The sequence below is a fragment of the Oncorhynchus masou genome, chromosome 19, assembly GCF_036934945.1.
Source record: "Oncorhynchus masou masou isolate Uvic2021 chromosome 19, UVic_Omas_1.1, whole genome shotgun sequence".
NCBI classification, from domain to species: Eukaryota; Metazoa; Chordata; class Actinopteri; order Salmoniformes; family Salmonidae; genus Oncorhynchus; species Oncorhynchus masou.
In genome coordinates, this window is record NC_088230.1 from 28635089 (window position 1) to 28659611 (window position 24523).

Genomic DNA, 24523 nt, shown 5'->3' on the forward strand with positions numbered 1-24523 from the left:
CCCCATTAGCTGTTGCAAAAGCAGCAGCTACTCTTCATACCCCAACCAGAAGCATAACCCAACCAAAAGCCATGGATTACAGGCAACATCCGCACGAAGCTAAAGGGTAGAGCTGCCGCTTTCAAGGAGCGGACTCTAACCCGGACGCTTATAAGAAATCCTGCTATGCCCTCCGACAAACCATCAAACAGGCAAAGTGTCAATACAGGACTAAGATTGAATCCCCTACTACACTGGCTCCGACTATTTCTGACTACAAAGGGAAGCACAGCCATGAGCTGCCCAGTGACACGAGCATACCAGATGAGCTAAATTACTTCTATGCACGCTTTGAGTCAAGCAACACTGAAGCATGCATGAGAGCCCCAGCTGTTCTGGATGACTGTGATCACGCTGTCCATAGCCAATGTGAGTAAGAGCTTTAAACAGGTCAACATTCACAAGGCCGCAGGGCCAGAAAGATTACCAGGATGTGTACTCTGAGCATGCGCTGACCAACTAGCAAGTGTCTTCACTGACATTTTCAATCTGTCCCTGACCGAGTCTGTAATACCAACATGTTTCAAGCAGACCACCATAGTCCCTGTGCCCAAGAACACCAAGGTAACCTACCTAAATGACTACTGACCTTAGCACTCACGTCTGTAGTCATGAAGTGCTTTGAAAGGCTGGTCATGGTTCACATCCACACGATTATCCCAGAAACCCTAGACCCACTCCAGTATGCTTACCGCCCTAACAGATCCACAGATGATGCAATCTCAATTGCACTCCACACTACCCTTTCCCATCTGGACAAAAGGAACATCTATGTGAGAATGTTATTCATTGATTATAGCTCAGCGTTCCACACCATAGTGCCCTCAAAGCTCATCACTCAGCTAAGGACCCTGAGACTAAACACCTCCCTCTGGATCCTGGACTTCCTGACGGGCCGCCCCCAGGTGGTAAGGGTAGGTAACAACACATCTGCCACACTGATCCTAAACACGGGGGCCCCTCAGGGGTGCGGGCTCAGTCCCCTCCTGTACTCCATGTTCACCCACGACTGCGTGGTCAAGCACGACTCCAACATCATCATTACGTTTGCCGACGTCACAACAGTGCTAGGCCTGATCCCCGACAACGATGAGACAGCCTATAGGGAGGAGGTCAAAGACCTGGAAGTGTGGTGCCAGGATAACAACCTCTCCCTCAATGTGATCAAGACAAAGGAGATGATTGTGGACTACAGGAAAAGGAGGGCCGAGCACACTCCCATTCTCATCGACAGGGGGCTGTAGGTTCTGAGCTTCAAGTTCCTTGGTGTCCACATCACCAAGGAACTATCATGGTCCAAACACACCAAGACAGTTGTGAAGAGGGCACGATAACGCCTATTCCGTCTGTAGACTGTAAAGATTTGGCATGGGTCCTTAGATCCTCAAAGTTCTACAGCTGCACCATCAAGAGCATCCTGACTGGTTGACTGGTATGGCAACTGCTCAGCCTCCGGCCTTAAGGCAATATATGTTTAGTCACTTTACCTGTACCTACATGTACTTATTACCTCAATTTCCTCGACTAACCTGTGTATATAGCCTCGTTACTGTTATTTTATTGTTGCTCTTTAATTATTTGTTATTTTTCTATTTTAATTTGTTGTTTACATTAGTTAATAATAGTTTCTTAATACTTATTTTTTCTTAACCGTGTTGTTGGTTAAGGGCTTGTGAGTAAGGATTTCAACTGTTGTATTCGGTGCATGTGACATTAACATTTGATTTGTATTGATAGTTGCTGCTGCCTGGCGTGGTCTTCCTTGAAAAAGAGACTCTGGGTCTCAATGGGCTTCTCCTGGTTAAATAAAGGCTAAATAAAAAAGAAAACGTGTGTATCCTGCTCCTCTCCACCAGGTGAGAGTGCTCTTCTCCAAAGGCCCCTTCATCTCCATCTTCGCCAGCGACCCCCACATCATCATCAAGGCCATCAACCAGAACCTGAACAGTGTGCTCAGGGACTCCAACATCAACGGTCATGACTACATGAGAAACATCGTCCACCTGCCGGTCTTCCTCAACAGCCGGGGGTTGAGCAGCGCCAGAAAGATGTGTGTGGCAGCGCCCGCTAACGGAGACACCGGAAACTCAGACGGTAATCCAAACCATTCAGACGGTAAAGACAGACACACACACACACACACACACACCCTGTATGAAAGGAGCTGTAAAAATCTCAGACCACACACACACGGGCATGTACACACATGAACACACACATTCAGGCATACACACAAATTAACACACTCACATCCACCTTCGCATTCAGATATGTACACCGGCACACACTTAACTGTATGTGTCAAATCATTGGCTAATATTAGGTCTGGTTTCTCATCTCCTGTCTTTGTTGATATCTGTGTTCAGGCTGGCATGAGGAGCTGGACAGGAAGCTATCCCAGCACAGCATCGGGGAGATGACCAAGTTTGGCAGCAAGACAACCCTGAACCGCAGGGTAAGAGAGAGAAGAGAGAGTGTGTGGGTGGATGGCCTGGTGCTTGACCCCAACCTTTTGGGTTCCCAAAGAGTACATGCATATGGATCAACACTGCCCATCACCAATAGTATGGTCAACGACTTCAGTGGTGTCATCATTAAATCAATGTAATAACCACACCTCTACACATTAACAGGTTGTCACTTGAAAGTGTTTTCATCTTATTCCTGCTTTTGTTTTCTGTTCAAAAGTACTGCACTATAAAGGAAATAGGGCCCCATTTGGCACGCAGACAGTAAAAAGCCAATAGCTGTAAATACGCAATAGGAAATAACTACAACTTCTGTGTATTAGGATCTCTTGACTCAATTGTGTTTTTAGAACCCAGTGTGACTGTCCAGCTACTGCACTTATTGTGACTTTAATCCAATGAGGCTTAATCCAATCTGCTGCGTTTCTCCCCCACCAAGCCACATGATGTGCAGTTTAGTGTGACTTGAATGTGAGTGAAAGCAGCCTCATTGCTGCCTTCACCATTCTATTCCATATCACTCATCAGTCTGCCATTCCTCCACATTGAGACTGTTTGACCCTATGCTATGTCTGCACATCTATTGGAGAAAGGTCATAGTGATACGTGCGGTAAAACAGAATGGTGAATGGTAACCTACCCTAACCTTAAAGGGATGATCTGCAGTTGCTACATCCATGGACTTAATCTATTAATAATATGTACCCATTGATTTTTGAAGAATATAACTAATAAATGCCTCGAGTTTAGTTCAACTGTCACACTCCATGAGAACCCAATGTTTGCAAACAACGTAAATGTAAACAAACACTGTATAGCCTCAAATCAGGGCTAAAACTATACTTTTGATATCATGGATGGTCTGTCCTTGTATCCATAGCTCTATCTATGAATTTGAGAGTGGTTACATTTGTCTAGCCCCATCCCTCAGCTTTTTTACCAAAACAGTAGCCGGGTCACGCTTTGTTATATAACTGCAGATTACTCCTTTAACCTTAAACCCCCTCTTATTGAGGCCCCAGGTGTTGTGTACTCAAGGAGCTATGCCAAATCTCAGACTCAATTTGTCAACTTTTTCCATTATATTCCCATTTTCTCTACTTTTGAAACATAAGTACACTACGTGACCAAAAGTATGTGGACACCTGATCGGCGAACATCTTATTCCAAAATCATGGGCATTAATATGGAGTTGGTCCCCCCTTTGCTGTGATAACAGCCTCCACTCTTCTGGGAAGGCGTTCCTCATTTCTGCAGGGACTTGCTTCCATTCAGCCACAAGAGCATTAGTGAGGTTACTGAGTTACAGTTCATATAAGTAAATAAATAAGGCCCTAATCTATGGATTTCACATGACTGGGAATACAGATATGCATCTCAGGTCACAGGTACCTTAAAATAAAAAGGTAGGGGTGTGGATCAGAAAACCAGTCAGTATCTGGTGCGACCACCATTTGCATCATGCAACGCGACACATCTTCGCATAGAGTTGATCAGGCTGTTGATTGTGGCCTTTGGAATGTTGTCCCACTCCTCTTCAATGGCTGTTGCTGGATATCAAATCAAATGTTATTTGTCACATGTTCTGAATACAACAGGTGTAGTAGACCTTACCGTGAAATGCTTACCGACAAACCACAATGCAGTTTTTACTAAATGAAATAAAATAAAATAAATGATAAAATAAAAAGTATCACACCATAACAATAACAAGGCTATATACAGGGGGTACTGGTACAGAGTCAATGTGGAGACTATATACAGGGGGTACTGGTACAGAGTCAATGTGGAGACTATATACAGGGGGTACCGGTACAGAGTCAATGTGGAGACTATATACAGGGGGTACCGGTACAGAGTCAATGTGGAGACTATATACAGGGGGTACTGGTACAGAGTCAATGTGGAGACTATATACAGGGGGTACTGGTACAGAGTCAATGTGGAGACTATATACAGGGGGTACTGGTACAGAGTCAATGTGGAGACTATATACAGGGGGTACTGGTACAGAGTCAATGTGGAGACTATATACAGGGGGTACTGGTACAGAGTCAATGTGGAGACTATATACAGGGGGTACTGGTACAGAGTCAATGTGGAGACTATATACAGGGGGTACATCAGCTCTGGTGAACATGTTGTGTGTTTTATTTTTGTGTGTGTGTGTGTAACGGCTAAGGGCTGTATGCAGGCACTCTGTGTTGCGTCATGCGAAGAACAATCCTTACCACAACCCCTCGGTCCTTATTGCTTATATATATATATATATATATATGCTGTCATGTGCCTTTTACTGGGGAGTGGCTTCCTTCTGACCACTCTACTACCATAAAGGCCTAATTGGTGGAGTGCTGCAGAGATGGTTGTCCTTCTGGAAGGTTCTCCCATCTCCACAGATGAACTCTAGAGCTCTGTCAAAGGGACCATCGTGTTTTTTTGTCACCTCCCTGACCAAGGCCCTTGTCCCCTGATTGCTCAGTTTGGCCGGGTGGCCGGCTCTAGGAAGAGTCTTGGTGGTTCCATACTTCTTCCATTTAAGAATGATGGAGGCCACTGTGTTCTTAGGGACATTCAATGCTGCAGGATATTTTTGGTACCCTTCCCCAGATCTGTGCCTCGACACAATCCTGTGTCAGGGGCTCTACGGACAATTCCTTCAACCTCATGGCTTGGTTTTTACTCTGACATGCACTGTCAACTGTAGGACCTTTAATATAGACAGGTGTGTGCCTTTCCAAATCAATTGAATTTACCACAGGTGGACTCAAATCAAGTTGTAGAAACATCTCAAGGATGATCAATGGAAACAGGATGCATCTGAGCTCCATTTCGAGTCTCATAGCAAAGGGTCTGAATACTAATGTAAATAAGGTATTTTTGAAATATTTTTTTCATAAATTTGCAAACATTTCTAAAAACCTGTTTTTGCTTTGTCACTATGGGTTATTGTGTATAGATTGATTGTGAAAAAAGTTGTAATCTATTTTAGAATAAGGCTGTGATGTAACAAAATGTGGAAGAAATGAAGGGATCTGAATACACTGGGATCTGAATGCACTGTGTATATAATGCCCAACCATATATCTATTATTAGAATATATATTACTGTTATATATATTTTTGTAAATAGCGCACCTTTTTGTGCACTTCCGGTAAAACCCTACTCCCCGGTATGGTATTCTGGATACCACCCAACCATATGTCTCTGCATAGGACACGTACCGGCGACGTCAGATGCAGAGGACGGTGACACGACAGATGTCCTTTGACCTGAGCAAGCTGCTGGTGACTGAAGACTGGTTCAGTGACATCAGCCCCCAGACCATGAGGAGGCTGCTCAACATCGTCTCTGTCACAGGTGGGTCACACACACACACCCACGTTGACTCACGCGTCCACACACGCATATGGACTCACCTACACACACATGCACACCCACATGTACGCATGCACATGCACATGCACACGCACAGACACACACACTAGAGGTCTTCACAGATATACCCGAACCCGATTACCTGAGATCTGAACCTGTCGGATCCACATTTCTGGTATGGACCCTTGGATCCCGGGTCGGATCACGCTCGGTGGCCATGGACCTCGGATCTGCTGAAAATATGTGAAATATCAACAAGATCAATAATAAGAAGAAAATATCCTGATGAAAATATATCCTCTATAAATCACATTTGCTACGCGTGGCATTTGGTTCAGTTAATAGCATTTATCTCTCTCCTCTGCCTCTCTCTGTCTGGCTTGAGCTCTGGTATAGTGAACTTGCAACATTGTTTCAACTGGGACCTCACTGTTTCCCAGACACAGCTGTATTTGTGTTCAGAGAAGTGTTCAGTGTTCAGCCTATTTTATGACGTTTCCACTGGAGATATGAGATCAGCAATATGTTGCTATTTCACACCAAGGCGCAGAGGTTACTTAAGCCCATCGAAAAGTCTGATGTTGGGTAGATTTTTCAAATACAGTGAGGAACTATGGATGTACAACACTGTTGGCTTTCTGTGTGTGGTGACAAAATACATACTTTGAGAGGCTCGGCTGGTCATAAGTGGTGTTAAAGAAATTGCCTACTATCAGACATGCCCAAATGGGAACTTTTCTAGGCCTACATTTGTACTTCTATGCATCCTGAAGAAAAATATATTTCAAAAATAACCATGAAGAAAAGGGGCAAAGAATTCACACAATGAAACAATGAATGAGCACAAAGAGCATTCTGGAGAGAGATGCCCATTGTGCCTTTTAGCCACACACCCCTTCTTCTGGGACCGACATTTTAAATTAGGGATATCACACACTTCAACGCACACTTTATTTACCACAAGTTTACTCACTGAGTTTACTACATGAACCACAATGGACCATACAGATTATGGATGAATTTTATTGAGGAAAGCATGTTAGTTTTGTCCAGTCTGACTTACACAATGCTGGTCTGTCTATAGGTCGTCTGCTGAGGGCAAATCAGATTATGTTTAACTGGGACCGCCTGGCATCGTGGATCAACCTTACTGAGACGTGGCCCTACAGGACCTCCTGGCTCATCTTGTTCCTGGAGGAGACTGAAGGCATCCCTGACCAGGCCGCCCTCAAAACTATCTACGAGAGGTAATGTAGAGACCCTGTAAAACTACATCCAAGACCATCTAGCAGAGGTAATATACTGTAGTCCCCCTCTACCCCTATAAAACTGGGCCTCCCTCAAGACCATCTAGCAGAGGTATGCATACTGTAGATCCCCAACCCCCTTTCCCAACCTTAAAATGTCTTCTTGAAACACCTGTCCTAATTATAGAACTCAGGGACTGTTTAGTTGCAAGAGAGAGGGTTTTATTTAATTTTGAAAGATCTGTCTGAAAATGTGAGGCCAAAGAAGAACTACATTTTCACAAAGAGACGCAGTGGAAAAGTTATTATCGAAGAAAGAATACATTTACTCCCACTGATCCATTGAGAGAGTTACATCCCAAATGGCACCCTATTCCCTATATAGTGCACTATGGCAGGTAGCCTGGTGGGGAAGGCCCTTGAGGAAGGCTGTTTAACCCACTTTTCTCCTGGGCATCGATGACATGGATGTCGATTAAGGCAGCCCCTCGCACATCTCTGATTCAGAGGGGTTGGGTTAAATGCAGAAGACACATTTCAGTTGATGCATTTAGTTGTACCACTGACTAGGTATCCCCCTTTATTTTCCTTTTGTACAAGAGTAGTGCACTATATAGGGAACAGGGTGCCATTTGGAACACACAAAATCTCTGACGTGATGAAACAGTCAGATTAGTCACTGGGCAATAAGGATTAGTTCAATTGGTTGAATCGTCATTATAATTGCATCCCATTGGTTGGATTAGTGTATTTTAATGTCAATTACTTCTCAGACAGAAGCTTAGTTGCTGCAAAATGAAGTTGGGTGGTTTTTCGTGTGTAAAAGTGTGTTGCCGAAAAGAAATTACTTATGTTCTATTTACGTTTTTGCCCCTGAATGATTCAAATGTCCTTCATTGTCACTCCAAATACAATAATATGTCATTCAAAAGATTAATCCATGAAGCTCACAGAAGGTCAAACTAAAGAAGCAACCTTTCAGTGTAGAAGAGCTATAGCTCTTTCCTCGCCTGTCTTCATCAGGCTTCAGTCTTACCTCTGCTGTTTTAGGATCTCCAAGAACATTCCCACCACTAAAGACGTGGAGCCCCTGTTGGAGATTGACGGGGATGTGCGTAGCTTCGAGGTGTTCCTCTCCTCTCGGACACCCGTCCTCAGTGCACGCGACATCAAAACCTTCCTACCCTGCACCGTCAACCTCGACCCCAAACTACGAGAGATCATCGCAGGTGAGGGAGAGCATATCAGGGTTCCACACAAATAATTCCAATACGTTTTGGAAATATTATGCAGGCATCCAACTTCATCCATCTTTCAGCCATCCAGCATCCATCTTTCCAACTTGAATAACAACTTGCAGATTTTGGAATGTATCATGAATTTGTCAGATGAGATGATTTCAATTGTTTTGATTTCAACTGTTTTGATTTCAACTCCTTCGATTTCAACTCTTTCGATTGAAAAAAAAAAATTAAACAATTTATTTAAACTCTTTCAATTTCTCTGTCTGCATTCCTCTCCTCCCAGACGTGCATGCTGCAGGTGAGGGCGAGCATAGCTAGCTGTGTCTGTGTCAAGTAATTAGGGTTCCACACAAGTCAGGCCAGAACCTTTTGTCGATATGATGTAGGCAATCTGAATACAACTGTTGTCTTTTGGATGTCATTACAGTTACAGTAAGTCATATAGTTTCATGTCTATGTGCAGATCCAACTTTTTTCCCGGACTTTACATTATGAATTACATTATAACATTTAATGACACATTTCTCTTTACCTGTCTCTCTTCTTTCCCCCCAGACGTGCGTGCTGCCAGGGAACAGATGACCATCAGAGCGGTGACCTATCCCAGCCTGCCCCTGCAGGAAGCTGCTCCCCGCCCCACTTCCGTCTACAGCCAGCAGTCAGGCATGTCTGCCTGCTCCCCCTCCACCTCCTTCAACGGGCACTTCAACCCCCCAGGGCTGGTGTCCCCACCGCCCCACAGCAGCAACTACAGTGGTATGGCTGGCCCCCAGCACCCCTTCTATAACAGGGTGAGTGTATGAGAAAGAACACCCTCATGTCGCCAAGGACATTGCTATTCTATATAGAACTGAGAAGGGCCTGATTCCAAACGGAATGACCAAAGTTTCACTTGTAGATCATCTGCCTCGTGTCAGTTAACTCATTCAGTCGTATGCTGCCGGTAGGCGATCACTGACGGCCTCTGTAATAAAGCAAAGGGCTTTGAACCTTAACACATTCCCTACATTTCCCACCTTGTTATCGTCCCCCTTCTCATTTTGTGGGACACTTCTGGTTTATAATTTGCAGAGCTGTCTTGTTATTTATAGTTCCCATTTACGTTTAAGTCTCTGTGCTGTAACATGATGAGGTGTTTGTACAGTGTGACCCCTTGTTTGTACATAGATACATACATACATACGTAAACTAAGTGCGCATGTATGTTGCTGTTTAATTTGCTTCAGTCTGTATTTCATAATATCTCAGACACCTCAATTGTTACGCTGGTTTCATATTTAAGTGTTTTTTTATTTATTTTTTATTTCACCCCATGTTAAATGTGTTTCCTTTCTTCCTGGTATTCCCCTCCCTCCAGCCATATTTTCCCCATCATGTTTACCAGCTGCCACGCCAGTATGTGGGCAGTTTCCCTGTTCATGCTCCGCCACCACGCCCATTCCCACTTAAAAGTGGCTTTCCCCGGGATCCGAGCAGTGGACTCGTAAGTATTAGAGGTAGTGAGTAGAGAGAGTTCATCTAGAATGGATGTATAACCATGTTATAGAGAGAGAAATGATTGTCCTTTCAAATTTCATTAGCTTATATATGCTTGTTTGAACCTTCTGATTTGGGTTGTTTGAACATCAGAACATTCCGATTCGGATTCTATCAGAGACCTTCATCTCACCAGATAACCCACCCCCTATTGCAGAAATATGCTTCCACTCTCCTTTTCTCTTTCTTTGTCAGACATCTCCCTCCCACACAGACACACACACAGACAGGGCTCTAAAGTGCATCCGAATTTGGTCTCATATCCGACATATGTATCTGTAGCAAATCGCCGGGACCGACTTTTACATTCATAAACCATGTCGTGGGCCGTTGTAAAACTACTTGTGCATTAACCACTTGTTTACACATTGTTCAGTCATATTTCCTCATTGGCTAGCTAGCTAACAACCTGGTAACTACCAGTATATCCAAACATTTGGGGTCACCGATAGGAAAAGGGACAGCTTCTTCAGGAGATCAATGATCATAGCAATGAATGAATGACATATCTCTTGCTTTTTGTCATCACAAATCTGACGTTTTTAAGAGACAGTGTACACTTTTCAATGTAATCCATCTCAATAGGAAAATTGAGCTTTAACACAACGTAGAAAACTATTATTCCACATATTATTATGTCATTTCAATAACCGTTATTCCTATCAAAATTGGAGCTTTTATAATAACCTCATTTCTTTACAATGTTACATGTTAGTTTCTAGGGCTCAACATGTGCTTCAAAAGCAGCTAGAATTCATATAGGCCCGATATAGGCTGTGTAGGCTGTATCTGCTCCTAGATTTCATGTGGTGCTTCTAACTTTTTAAATTTGGGAGCACCAGTGCTACCGATCAAAAATGATCATTTAGAACTCTGTACACAGACACAAACACACAGAGAAACTAGAAACACAGAAACATTGACCCTGCTATGACAGCATCCAACTGTCCTAAAAAACACTGAATGCCGCAGACATCAAAAGCATTATTCTCATCCTCACAAAGAAGGCATGCCCTCGCTCTCCACTTTCTCTCCACTGGCTCTCTCTCCTCTCTCTCTCTCTCCACTCTCTTCCTCTCCACTCTCTTCCTCACTCCTCTCTCTCCTCTCTTTCTCTCTCCACTCTCTTCCTCTCTCCACTCTCTTCCTCTCTCCACTCTCTTCCTCTCTTCCTCTCTCCACTCTCTTCCTCTCTCCACTCTCTTCCTCTCTCCACTCTCTTCCTCTCTCCACTCTCTTCCTCTCTCCACTCTCTTCCTCTCTCCACTCTCTTCCTCTCTCCTCTCTCTTTCTCTCTCTCTCCACTCTCTTCCTCTCCACTCTCTTCCTCTCTCCTCTCTCTCTCTCTCTCTCTCTCTCTCTCTCTCGCTCCACTCCCTCTCTCCTCTTCCTCTCTCCACTCTTGAAGATATGTATGTTTCCCTAATGTTTTCTTCTCCTCTAAGACGATAATGTTGGCATCTGTGTGTCTACCTAATGTTCTCTCCTCATATCCCTCTCTGGTGAACACCTGCTGTAGCCACTCCTCATCACCCTTCCATCTGTTTCTCTCCACCTCTCTTTCTCTCTCCTCCCTCCAAGCAGTTTAAGGTACCATCTTTGAAAAAGAAGCAGGTACTGAATCCATTCAGATGTTTTCCCTAACTCCTCCTAACTAGACCTAGACCGACAAACTGACCCCCTTCGGAAGAGATCTGACCTCTGTAATCCCAGCATGCACCTTGGAAACTCTAGCTCACTCTCTTGAATGGGAACTAGGAGTTACAGGCATGTTACACTGGAGTAATACCCTTTTGCAGAGCGCAAGAAGCTCCCATTCATGTCAATGAAACCTGGGTTGAAGCGGTACGGCTCAGCTCTGGTTCCCGAGGAGGTGTGGTATATGGCCAATATATCACGATAAGGGCTGTCCTTATGAACGACTCAACGCGGAGTATCACAAACCCCCAGGGTGCCTTATTGCTATTATAAACTGGTTACCAATGTAATTAGAGCAGTAAAAATGTTTTGTCATACCTCTGATATACCACAGCTTTCAGCCAATCAGCATTCCGGGCTCGAACCACCAGTTTATAATGATTTTTTTGTCATGTGCGGCTCACACCCGATAAAGTGGCGTGTATTCTGCTCTCGCCATCAAGAAACTGCACATCCAGTATAGTAGCTGAAAAGCTGGTTTGGTGACACTAGTGTAGCCCCCTTGTTAGGGCACTAAGTGATGCTACAAAGGCGGCTGACTAGTGAAATCTTTGATCTGCTTCTGTCATACTATTTAAGACCTATTTACAATTACAGATGTTTTATAACTTTGTAAGATACATTGTAGATTTGTAACACTTGTACAAGTCTCTAAAAGCATTTCAAACATTTGATTTTGTCTGGCCCTTCTAGCTGAACTCTCCTTACCTAATCCCTGTCTTCTGAAGACCGTCCTCCTACTCTGAGTCAGTGACATTGAACATACAGCCTGTGGTTTCATAAAGACCTAAAACTAACCTGTTTGACAAGTGAATAATAATAATAATAATCCTGCACCATGTATTGCTGTGTACATTCTATCCGTACTCAAAGTTACTGTGATACTGGGTGTGTATCACTTACCGGTTAATTACTAGAACAGACATCCTCAGTCAAGTCAATGGTCTGAGGGGCTGTTCTAGTGATTATATTTCTACACTCCTAGCAAGAAAGGTGCTATCTAGAACCTTAAAGTGTTCTTTGGCTATTCCCGTAGGAGAACCCTTTGTAGAACCCTTTCTGGTACTAGGGGAGAACCCGTTTGGTTCCATGTAGAACCTGGTCCACAGAGTGCTTTTCCTATGGGGAGACAGCCGAAGAACCCTTTGTAGAACCCTTTCTGGTACTAGGGGAGAACCCGTTTGGTTCCATGTAGAACCTGGTCCACAGAGGGGTTTTCCTATGGGGAGACAGCCGAAGAACCCTTTGTAGAACCCTTTCTGGTACTAGGGGAGAACCCGTTTGGTTCCATGTAGAACCTGGTCCACAGAGGGGTTTTCCTATGGGGAGACAGCCGAAGAACCCTTTGTAGAACCCTTTCTGGTACTAGGGGAGAACCAGTTTGGTTCCATGTAGAACCTGGTCCACAGAGGGGTTTTCCTATGGGGAGACAGCCGAAGAACCCTTTTGGAAACCTTTTTGTGTATGGTCTAACTCCTGAATTAGTGAGTAGCCTAGTAGTGATAGCAGGAAGTGATGTCACAGATTACATCCAAGTTTTATTTAATTTTTTACCCTACAGTATTCTCTCATCCACTCACTGACAACGTTTGGTTTGGACCTAACCTCTATTAACCCCATTGTCATATTGTATTCACCCTCAGGATAGCTCCACTCATCAACAACCCATTGTAGATGAAATCATATTGTAGTTCTCTCATACCTACTGATGCTTTATGTTCCCTACGTTCTTCTCATGTTGCTCTCTCCTTTCACTGGGCCTTCCTGTGTTACCTTTGCAGATATCAGTGTTTCAGCATGGAATTCCCATTCTATTATATTTTGTATCACTGCATTTCTACTCAAATGGGCAGAGGTTACTATTGATGAGTACAGCACATGATAACTTTGAGAAATGTAATCTTGACCTCCATCAAATGTAGCCATACTGTGTTAACCAATAAGCCATGTTTTACCTGTTGGTTGACTCCTCTATCTGGTCGTTGACGTGTGATCTGGACCTGGTTGTGTGTGTGTGTGTGTCAGGGTTCAGCCTCGGTGGTGTCGGGGACCCCGGCCATCCTCCTGAGCTCCATGAACACAGACACAGTGTGTGAACGTGTCAAACATATTGAGGGTATCGACCAGAGCATGCTGGCCCAGTACACTGCCACCATTAAGAAGGTGAGCAGAGAGAGAGAGATCTCTACCATTAACCTCCTCTCTACTCCTCTCTACCATTAACCTCCTCTCTCTCCACCATCAACCTCCTCTCTCTTCCAATAACCTCCTCTCTCTCTCTACCATTGACCTCCCCTCTCTCTCTACCATTGATCTCCCCTCTCTCTACCAATTACCTCCTCTCTCTCTCGCTCTCTCCCTCTCTCTTTCTCTCTCTGATCTCCCCTCTCTCTCTGACCTCCCCTCTCTCCCTACCATTGACCTCCCCTCTCTCTCTACCATTGACCTCCCCTCTCCCTCTACCATTGACCTCCCCCTCTCTACCGTTAACCTCCCCTCTCTACCATTAACCACCTCTCTCGCTACCATTAATCTCTTCTCTATCTCTCGCTCTCGCTCTCTCTCTCTCTCTCTCTACCATTAACCTCCTCTTCTTTGTCTCATTCTCTTCTTTGTCTCTCAGGCTAATGTGAATGGCAGAGTTCTGACCCAGTGCAACATTGATGAGCTGAAGAATGAAATGAAAATGAACTTTGGAGACTGGCAGCTCTTCAGAGGAACCGTGAGTTTAACCCTAACCTTGCCTCTTGCCTGTTATTTTCTTTTGTAGTAGATTTACCAATAGCTTTAACACTGGACACTGCTGTTATCAAGCACTTCTTAACCCAGTAATTACTGTTTAGCCCAGCCGTATTTAGAGATTGGTGCAATGTTCCTTTCTTTTCTTCTTTCTCTCTTCCTCCTCCACTTCCTCTTCTACTTTCTCTTCCTCTTCTTCCTTTCCCTCCTACTCCTCTGCCTTCTCTCGCCTCCTCTTCCTCTAGGTGTTGGAGATGCGTCACGTGGAGAGCCAGGTGCTTCATGAGGAGGCTCCCAGTGAGGTGGACAGCAGTGTGGTGGGCCACGGGGAACCGAGGCGCCAGGTCGCCCCGCCCCACGCCGGCACCGCCAACCTCGATGCCAACTCACCCATGTACAGCTTCAACCTGAGCTTTGAGGAACTGAGCAATGTGGGACTGGACGAGCCTCCCAGGCACAGCAACAACACATGGATGGTGAGTGACTGGTGGTCTATTCCATTGTAGAGAGGTCTATGTTGCGTCATTATATTACGTTGACAGAAAGACTGGAATTGTGTAGCTATGTACAGTACCAGTCAAAAGTTTGGACACCTACTCATTCAAGGATTTTTCTTTATTTTTACTATTTTCTACATTGTAGAATATTAGTGAAGATATTAAAACTATGAAATAACACACATGGAATCATGTAGTAACCAAAAAAAGTGTTAAACAAATCAAATTATGTTTTCTATTTTTGATTCCTCAAAGTAGACACCCTTTGCCTTGATGACAACTTTGCTGACTGTAGACATTCTCTCAACCAGCTTCATGAGGAATGCTTTTCAAACTGTCTTGAAGGAATTCCCACATATGCTGAGCACCTGTTGGCTGCTTTCCCATCACTCTACAGTCCAACTCATCCCAAACCATCTCATCCCAAACCATCCCAGACCAGGTCATCGGATGCAGCACTCTATTCTTCTCCTTGGTCAAATAGCTCTTACACAGCCTGGAGGTGTGTTTTCGGTCAGTGTCCTGTTGAAAAACAAATGATAGTCGCACTAAGCGCGAACCAGATGGGATGGCGTATCGCTGCAGAATGCTGTGGTAGCCATGCTGGTTAAGTGTGTCTTGAATTCTAAATAAATCACAGACAGTGTCACCAGCAAACCACCCCACACCATCATACCTCCTCCTCCATGCTTCACAGTGGGAACCACACATGCAAAGATCATCCATCCATGGCAGTTGAAACCAAAAATCTTACATTTGGACTCATTAGATCGAAGGACAGATTTCCACCTGTCTAATGTCCATTGCTCGTGTTTCTTGGCCCAAGAAAGTCTCCTCTTCTTATTGTTGTCCTTTAGTAGTGGTTTATTTGCAGATATTTGACCATGAAGGCCTGATTCATGCAGTCTCCTCTGAACAGTTGATGTTGAGATGTGTCTGTTACTTGAACTCTGTGAAGCATTTATTTGGGCTGCAATCTGAGGCTGGTAACTCTAATGAACTTATCCTCTGCAGCAGAGGTAACTCTGGGTCTTCCTTTCCTGTGGCGGTCCTCATAAGAGCCAGTTTCATCATAGCGCTTGGTTTTTGCAACTGCACTTGAAGAAACTTTCAGAGTTCTTGAAATGTTCTGGATTGACTGACCTTCATGTCTTAAAGTAGTGATGGACTGCCGTTTCTCTTTGCTTGTTTGAGCTGTTCTTGACATAATATGGACTTGGTCTTTTACCAAATAGGGCTATCTTCTGTATACCACCTCTACCTTGTCACAACATAATTGATTGGCTCAAATGTGCAAATGAACTTTTAACAAGACACTCCTGTAAATGTAAATGCATTCCAGGTGACTACCTCATGAAATTGGTTGAGAGAATGCCAAGAATGTGCAAAGCTGTCATCAAAGGAAAGGGTGGCTACTTTGAAGAGTCATCTAAAATATATTTTGTTTTGTTTAACACTTTTTTTGGTGACTACATGATTCCATGTGTTATTTCATGGTTTTGATGTCTTCACTGTTATTCTACAATGTAGCAAATAGTCAAATAAAGATAAACCCTTGAATGGGTAGGTGTGTCCAAATGTTGCACTAGTAGTGTATATGTACAGAACCATGAATTAAGCTGTTGGCCTGTATGTAAACCAAATGATAGCCTTCATATGTACTTAGACCACAGATCTAGGAGATGCAATGTTCCATGTCCCCCTCTCCAGGCCCCCACCCACCGCACCCCCAGCATGTCCAGCCTCAACTCACAGGAGTCGTCCAACGACATCGTCAAGCTGACGGAAAAGCAGCAGTCGGAATACCGCAACGCCTACCAGGAGTACATCGCCCAGATGGCCACGCTGGAAGTAGGCGGAGGAGGGGGAGAGAAGCCCGTCCAGCCCCACCCCAACCAGTTCATGACCTCTACTAGCTCCGAGGACAAAACTAAGGACAAGGCTAACACCAAGAGAAGCACCTCCAAGCTTCCCTCTGTGGACGCCCGGACTTCACCACCGCCGAAGCCCCCCTGGACTCCATCACAGAGGAGGACGAGAAGCAGGACCCCCATGGCTCCTCCAAGACCCTGCTCGGACGTAAGGCGCCCGGGTCCAGTGACCGGGGGAGCGGCCTGTTCCAGGGAGCAGCCGACCTCAAGATGAAGACCGGCGGGCTGCCCTACCAGAAGCTCACCAGCGACGACGAGGATTCAGAGAACTCCGACGCTCCTCTCTTGGGGGACGCGAAAAAGCCAGGTGACCCCAAAGCATCCTCCCTGGCTCTGGCTAAGGGTAAAGAATACCTGTCTGACGCCATGCTGGATAAGAAGGATTCGTCTGACTCCGGCATGCGCTCCAACGAGAGCTCGCCCAACCACTCCCTGCAGGACGAGGAGGCTGACCTGTCCCAGCTTGAGCAGGCCAACCTGATCGAGCTGGACCAGGAGGACAGCCAGAGCCGGGCGGCCAGTAAGAGGGGTCTGCCCAGCAGCCTGAGTGGTCTCCAGGACCCAGCTGTGGCCCGCATGTCCATCTGCTCTGAGGACCAGTGCAGCCTGCTGGCCAGCAGCCCCGAAGAGAGCTGGCCCTCGTCCAAGAGCTACAACCTCAACCGCACGCCCAGCAACACCACCCTTAACAACAACACCAACGCCCAGCAGCAGGTGAACCAGCAGCGTTGCCAGGGACAGAGGGCTCCAATGGGGTCCACCGACACCACCTGTTCCACCCCTACATCCTCCTCCATCAGCGAGGTCATCATCTCCCCGGGTACCGGCACCACCAGTACCACCACCAAGCCCGGCCCGCACAACGAGAACGTGCGCGTGGTGCACCTGAAGAGGGGGCTGAACCCCGGGGATCCTCCGGAGATCACCACCGTGTCCTCCGACACGGTCACTTTCGGAGAGGAGCGCGAGAGCATCCTGTGAGCCCCCCCGCCCATCTCATTCCCAGGAGAGCACTTAGTCAGTAGATGTTTGGTGTGGTAATCTGACAATGCATGCGTAGCAAGGTACCGTAGCTAGCTAAATGGGTAAATAAATTATGTTAGTGCTTGGTGTGCACTAAGTAGATAGCCTTGTTAAACCAGCCTGATCTGGCAACCTCACATTCTGTTACAGGAGAGCGCAGCGGTTAGTCTGGTTTCACCAGGCTACTAAGTAGAGGTAGCTCACTGAGATGTTGTACTCTGTATTTGTATCGTCTAAAGTGAAGTGAAGTGACCTCTACTAACTGTCTTGATATTCTCTAGAGGTGAAGGTAGCTAGCTACGTACACTGTAAAAAAAAAAAAAAGATCTTTAGATCAACCTAATTTACTTCACCTCTGGTAAAAACAACAACATTATTATGACAAATATATGATTCAATGCCAACTGTTATATTTCATTATATTTGACATTGTTACCTGTTTATTTCAACACTAAACCTACATTTCCCCTTTGGTTAAACTTAATATAACAAATCCCCAAAATATTTAATGACAATACAACCAATTTTTTTTATCTTGTTCCTAGTTCACTTTATAATTTGGAATTACCTATCGACATTTCTTCTGTGTTACAAGCAATTTAAATCAACAAGCTAAAAAATAAGATGTTTGAAAATAATTTTTCCAAACTAAAGACCTTCACATTTAGGAACCACAATATCATAACCAAGCAATGGCTACCATCACATAGAAAAGTTATCAGGCGCTTTAGTATCATTACAGATGAGTGTACAAGATTAAGTTTGAATAACAAATACAATAGACCACCTCAACTGGAATGACATTCACTCTCAGGGGGGGGCAAAAATAGCCAACTGAAAGCCACGCCTCGGCCACTCTTCTGATAGGCTGCCGTCGCTACATTGCCCCTACCGCTATTCAATGTGCATGAGGTGTTGAAAGCAATTTAGAAGCTTTCATTCAAATAAAAAAATCACATTGATCTGACGAATTCGTTATTTGATTTCAGACAAATTGATAGAACAGGTTGAATTAACCAAAGTGTAAATTTCAATCAATCCAATCAGTAAAAGCACTTAACAGCGCCGTCCCATTTTTTACAGTATAATTTATAACTTAACTACGTACAGTGACTAACTATCTGTTTATTGTTTTGCACTACAACAAGCATGGTAGCCTGGGTGTCAGTCTGTCTGTGCCATCTCGCCAACTCCTTGTCATGCCAGTGGCTTGACAATGAGCAATGGAGCTGTCAAGAACACAAACAGATCTGGGACCAGGCTACAAGCATGCCTCAACAGTGTTAATATTAGCTGCTGCTGCCTGTGTGTCAACAAGTGATGTATTGAGCTTGTGGGTGGGTAAAGAGAAGATACCTGGTATAGTTGAAGAATGAATGCATATGAACACGTGAGCCAAATGAACAAAATTGTGTGTGGGATGTTTTTATGTTTGTGGGATGTTTTCTCAGCAATTGACATGGAGGAGAGTCAACTAAACTTATTCGTCTCATTGCAAAAGCCACAGGGCTTTTAACTATTTTACCTTCCTATGGGCCCTGGTCCAAAGTAGTGCGCTATCGGTGGAATAGGGTGCCATTTGGGACGCATCTCCTGCCAACACGAACAAAAATGTTGGATAAAAGGGAGGGACGTTGAAACTAATATGTTACAATAATAGCAATTTAACAACGAGAAGTAATCTTCAGAAAAAGTTATTGATCGCTGCAAAATTCAGTTGTTGACTCTTCTCCATATGATACATGGGACTGTATGTATGCTGCTTTGTAATTAACAGTGGCTGTAAAGTTGTTTGGTTTATTACATGTTGTCAGGGCCTGTCTCCTCCCGTAACGTAGTAGAGGCCCCATTTGTGAATCCGATGCCATTAAATGTACATTTTAATTAAGTAGATATAAAATGTACACTTAATGGCGTCCGATTCACAAATCTGGCTACAGTAAAGATTGGTGTTGCATGCGTACCTAATGAACTGTACATTGCATGCGTAAATGAGTTTGCAAATATCCGTTCAAATGTCAGAGTGCTCTCCTATGTGTTGCATGCACTGTGATGTTGAATGTGTCTTAACCTGTCGGATGATAACCATGTGGGAGAAGAACACCAGATATTCTATCTATGAAGGGAAAGAAGTGAATGGTGCCGTCAGACATTATCTGACTGAAAAATAAAACCTGGATGTTGACCTTCCACAGTCTAGCCTCTTGTATGTTCTCACAGAGAAATGATACGCATGAACCACTAAGTATTCTCATACTTTCATATAGCAGTTCCTTCTTAACGTCAACCAGCAGGAGGCGTACTCCCCCATGCAAAAATAGTATGTGCCGTAATGTGTAATATTATGTGCCATTTGTCACACGCGCTCATCCAAAGCGACTTAAGAGTCATGCGTGCATAAATTGTTTTACGTATGGTTGATCCCGAGAACCGAACCACTATCCTAGAGTTGCAAGTGCCATGCGTTACCAACTGTGCTCCAGAGAACCACCAGTGTGACGAGATGGATCTGGGCACACCATCCTGGACTCGATAAGATTAGTAACTGCAATGCATTGAGCCTTGTGATATTGTCTTCCTAATTAATCTGACTCTATTCAGACACATTAAAAGGCAAGATAAAGGGAAGTTGCACCATCCTTTGATGTAAGAGAAAGTACAGTGACAGTAATTTAAAAGATTGTAATAGGTCAGGTATTATAACGTAATATGGATATTAACATAATGTACAGTATAAGGAATATACTTTATTATTGTATAAAAGTGCAATTTACAACATTTCTTTGAAAGCCGCAGTACAATAAAATGCATCTTTATATTCTCTGCAACAAATCAGCTACTATACAGGCGAGATTTTGTCTTAACATTTTATATACATCGACTGACCATTAGTCTGTCTGTAGTAATGTGCCACTTCCAAAAGAAAAGGCTATCTCCTCTTGTGGAAAGATATCTTGTTTCAATACTGTAATCTCAGTCAGTCTGTCGTTGTGTTCCCATCGTTGTTGAGGAATCATTCTTCAGTTGGAAGAAAAGATATCAGCCAGGCCAGTAGATAAATAAAAAGTCAAAACACATATCTCCTTTTAGGAAGACAAATTAAAGTTAAATCAAGCGGAAATCCAGCCAGCCATTGGAGGGGAACATGAGGTCCTGTTTAAAACACACCTGTAAGAGATTGGGAAGAGAAAAGAGGATTGTGTTTAAAGAGAAGCAAGGCTAAAGGACAGATGGGGAACTGGACAGTCAGACTGGCGCCTGAGAGGAAGACACTTCTTTTTCTACTTTAACCAAACACTGAAATACTGGTGAGGGTGTGTTTCATATGGCACCCTATTCCCTATGTAGTGCACTACTTTTAACCAGGGCCCTTAGGGCACTACATAGAGAATAGGGTGATATTTGGGATGCAAACACTGAAATACTGGGCAATCCCTGAGCACCAGATGGAGGCATTGACGGAGGAGTAAGCAACATCCTGTCAACCTCTAAGTACAACGTGGGAATGGATCTATACTATAGCTATAATGATGCTGGCTGGCGCCTGCTTTTCCTCTCTGTCAATGATCTACAGACCAGTAGTTTTCAGAACCCACAACCACTGACTGAAGTAGCCAGTCTGTCTTATGTAGCCAGAGACTATTATTTCCTGATCTGTTATTCCATCTACAGTGATGTCATATCTTAGTCCAGTCAACAATATAACACTTCACATAAACTACCCTTTTCAAAGAGCAACTCATACCAAGTATCCATGACTTTATACACACAAAAAGGTGCTATCTAGAATCTAAAAAGGAGTATTTTGCCTGTCCCCATAGGAGAACCCTTTGAAGAACTCTGTTTGGTCCCGGATAGAACCCTTTTGGGTTCTATCTTTCCACAGAGGGTTCTACATGGAATCCAAAAGGGTTCTCCCATCGGGACAGTGTAGTTTGGACCCATTTGAGCGCAGCTTGTTTTTTTTTCCTAATGAATAAAATGACCATTTGAAATAGAAATGATGGATACAACAATGGCAGTAAGGAAACACTTACCCAGTCAGTGAAGGACAGTTTAGCTGTCATGAGTCTCTGTCCCTTTGGGGAAGTTGTCAGTTGACTGTAAAAACAGGTAAGACAACCACTGTTAAATATCACCATTTACAGAGAGAGGCTCCTGGCATTGCTGTGTTAGTACAGTTGCAGTGGTCTGGTCTCTATTGGGCTGATGCTCCATTCATTCACCACCAAGCTGTCATGTGTACAATAACCAACAGTGGCACATAGTCAAATGCAAAAGCTTTATGAGTCAAATAGGCAGACTGTTTGGAAATAATGTTTAAAAAATAGATCTATTCTAAAAGCTCTTTAATTAAAGTAAGCATATAGACATATATATAAAAATTAAAACAAATCTTCATTTAAACATATATTAACAAGGCCACATTAAAACTGTACATGTCATAGGATTTAGGGGATCTATTAAAATGTAGGAATTCCAATTGAACACGCTAGGTTTCGTCTGTTTTTCTGAACCACTCCAAAACAGAAGTCCTCTAATTGGAAAAAAATTAAGCTATTTGATTCTAATTTTACCTGAAAGGTGATGAGGCTGATGTCGGAGTTGATGGTTGCTAGGGGATTCCTGGGTGATGTTGCCTGTCCCGGCCGCTGCTGCTGATGTTGGCAGCTGGAGAGGGACGAGCTTGAGTCCAGTGCAATCTGAAGGTCCAAGATATAGTCTATAACATGCTGCAATATCTCAATTTTACTGACGTTCCCGTTCTGTGGGAGGCTGGGCACGAGTTCCTTCAGCATTGTGTAGCAGTCGTTCATATTGTACAGCAGACTCAGAGGGTCATCCATCGGGCTCTTGCTCCGGGAGATGCCGAGGGTATGTTCCGACGAGTTGGAGATGTTGTTCCTCATAGACCGCTCCGGGCTTATTGCTTTCATGACGACAGTTGAGTGTGATAAGATATTATGCATGAAAGAAACCGGTATTTTAGGCCAGTCTTCGCCGTGTACAATCAGTCAGCACGCTGTCAATTGTTCTTATAAAGGCTCGTGAACGGGGCTTGTCGCACATCAGGGCGAAATGCACGTCAATTGGCTACCTAGAAGTGTCAATCACTATTCCAAGCAACAGTATTGGTTTAAATGCGGTTGATCTTTTACGTCCCTCCCATATTTTCCGCATTCTTGAGCAAGTTATGTGAAGGCGCGCACTAAAGTGATGCTCTTCTCTGTTACCTGCGAGATGAGGTTGGCGGGCCCTTGTGAAAATCTGTTTTGAAGTCATCTGAGTCTGTATTTCTGATCTAAATGAAGGCACATCCATGTGATGAATGTAGCCTACCTCGTAATCACGCAGATACATTTAAGTTTGATGTTTTACCATCTATTACATTTCCAAGTTCCAGCTATTGTTAGTCTATATTTTTTTCCATAGAGGGAAATGTCAGGGTTTCGTGGCCACTCGCTCATCTGGAGTGAGTTTACTTCACAATGCGTTAAACTATGCTCAGTTTCTCCATTTCTTTCCCACTGTACCAAGATGAACCCAATCTGATGATGGCTTGGCACAACAGAGCTCAACACACACTGCAGTAGCTGTAGCGAGTTGCCTGCATCGCCGCAAGCTCCCACTTCTACCGACTCCCTGGCGCCAGCGCTGTGACGACATCCAATTCACAGCAGCCCTAGAAGCCAGTCGGCGCGGCGCCGCTCAGGCGGCTGCTATGACGACGGCAGCTGCAAGTCAGCGGTGCAAGTCAGCGGCTCTCAGCTGACTTAAGATGGAGCTCCTCCCGGTGCCGCCCTGGAGTGTCCGGAGTCGCACACCTGCACTGGTGGTTTGCTTTTCTCAACACAACAGATCTACTGTTTCATAACTGTATACTGTCTTATTTCACTAGCTGTCCTAGATTCCACTTTTCTTTTTCATCTTCTCATTTCAAAGTACCCTGTCACTAAATGGTGGTGTCCCAAATGGCATTCCCTATATAGTGCACTAAAATATAGGGAATACGGTGACACGTGGGTTTAGTACACTATATATGGAATAGGGTGCCATTTTGGACGTTACCAATGCTTCATTATTTATTTTCCATGGTCACTCTTGGAAAAGAGTATAGGGAATATGGTGACATTTGGATGGATGCAGCAGGTACCCACTTTCCCTCGGTTTCATATGGAGGATGCAAACAAACTACAAAAATAAGCCATAGTCTCTTTAAAAAGTTAGGGGGGAAATAACACACTGATGTTTTCATGATATTCAAACTTGGTAGGAAGAAGAGACCTGGAGCAGCTGTGAAAATATCATGTCTTTCCAGCACTCATACATAGAGTGAATGTGTTCATTTGAACCTTCTGAGTTAAGAAGTACAGGCACATTTGATGGAAAGAAAGACAGAAGTATGTATTTACAGGGCTGTGACTGACTGCCAACGTAGATTTATCATATTAACTAAATGTCTCCCTTTCTGGTATTTTCCACCCTGCTCATCAACGTTGCACTTTATCCAACATAGTAGTATTACAGGGTTCTCTCCTGTGATATTTGTTCTGGACAGCATGCTTGTTGAAGCTGGGACAACATTTACCTTTCATTTCAGAGCCACTATTAATCCTCTATCATAGAATGAACTCCGGGACTCCCTCACTTTTAGATGAAACGTTTTCCTGTCCACTCTTAGAAAAATGGGTTCCAAAAGGGTTCTTCAGCTGACATCATAG

At 44.1% G+C, this 24523-nt stretch overlaps 1 protein-coding gene and 1 pseudogene across 1 annotated transcript; one reads left to right on the top strand and one right to left on the bottom strand.

Moving 5' to 3' along the window:
- The window catches only part of LOC135506114 (kinase D-interacting substrate of 220 kDa B-like), a 47820-nt pseudogene extending 27829 nt beyond the window's left edge, over positions 1 to 19991 (top strand).
- Positions 19992 to 20534: 543 nt separating this feature from the next.
- Positions 20535 to 22821, bottom strand: LOC135506115 (DNA-binding protein inhibitor ID-2-like). The gene is made up of 3 exons (XM_064925558.1): positions 22379 to 22821; positions 21839 to 21902; positions 20535 to 20969 (listed from the first exon to the last, which is right to left on the bottom strand). Exons 1-2 carry the CDS (start codon positions 22769 to 22771, stop codon positions 21858 to 21860), a joined length of 438 nt encoding a protein of 145 aa, XP_064781630.1. The 5' UTR covers positions 22772 to 22821; the 3' UTR covers positions 20535 to 20969; positions 21839 to 21857.
- Positions 22822 to 24523: the final 1702 nt, after the last annotated feature.

Excerpts from the sequence above, each read along its gene's own strand:
- LOC135506115 (XM_064925558.1), bottom strand. The coding sequence starts at position 22,771 with ATGCATAATATCTTATCACACTCAACTGTCGTCATGAAAGCAATAAGC. Across the intron at positions 21,903-22,378 it reads TCAGCCTCATCACCTTTCAG|TCAACTGACAACTTCCCCAA; the intron begins GTAAAATTAGAA and ends CTGTTTTTACAG.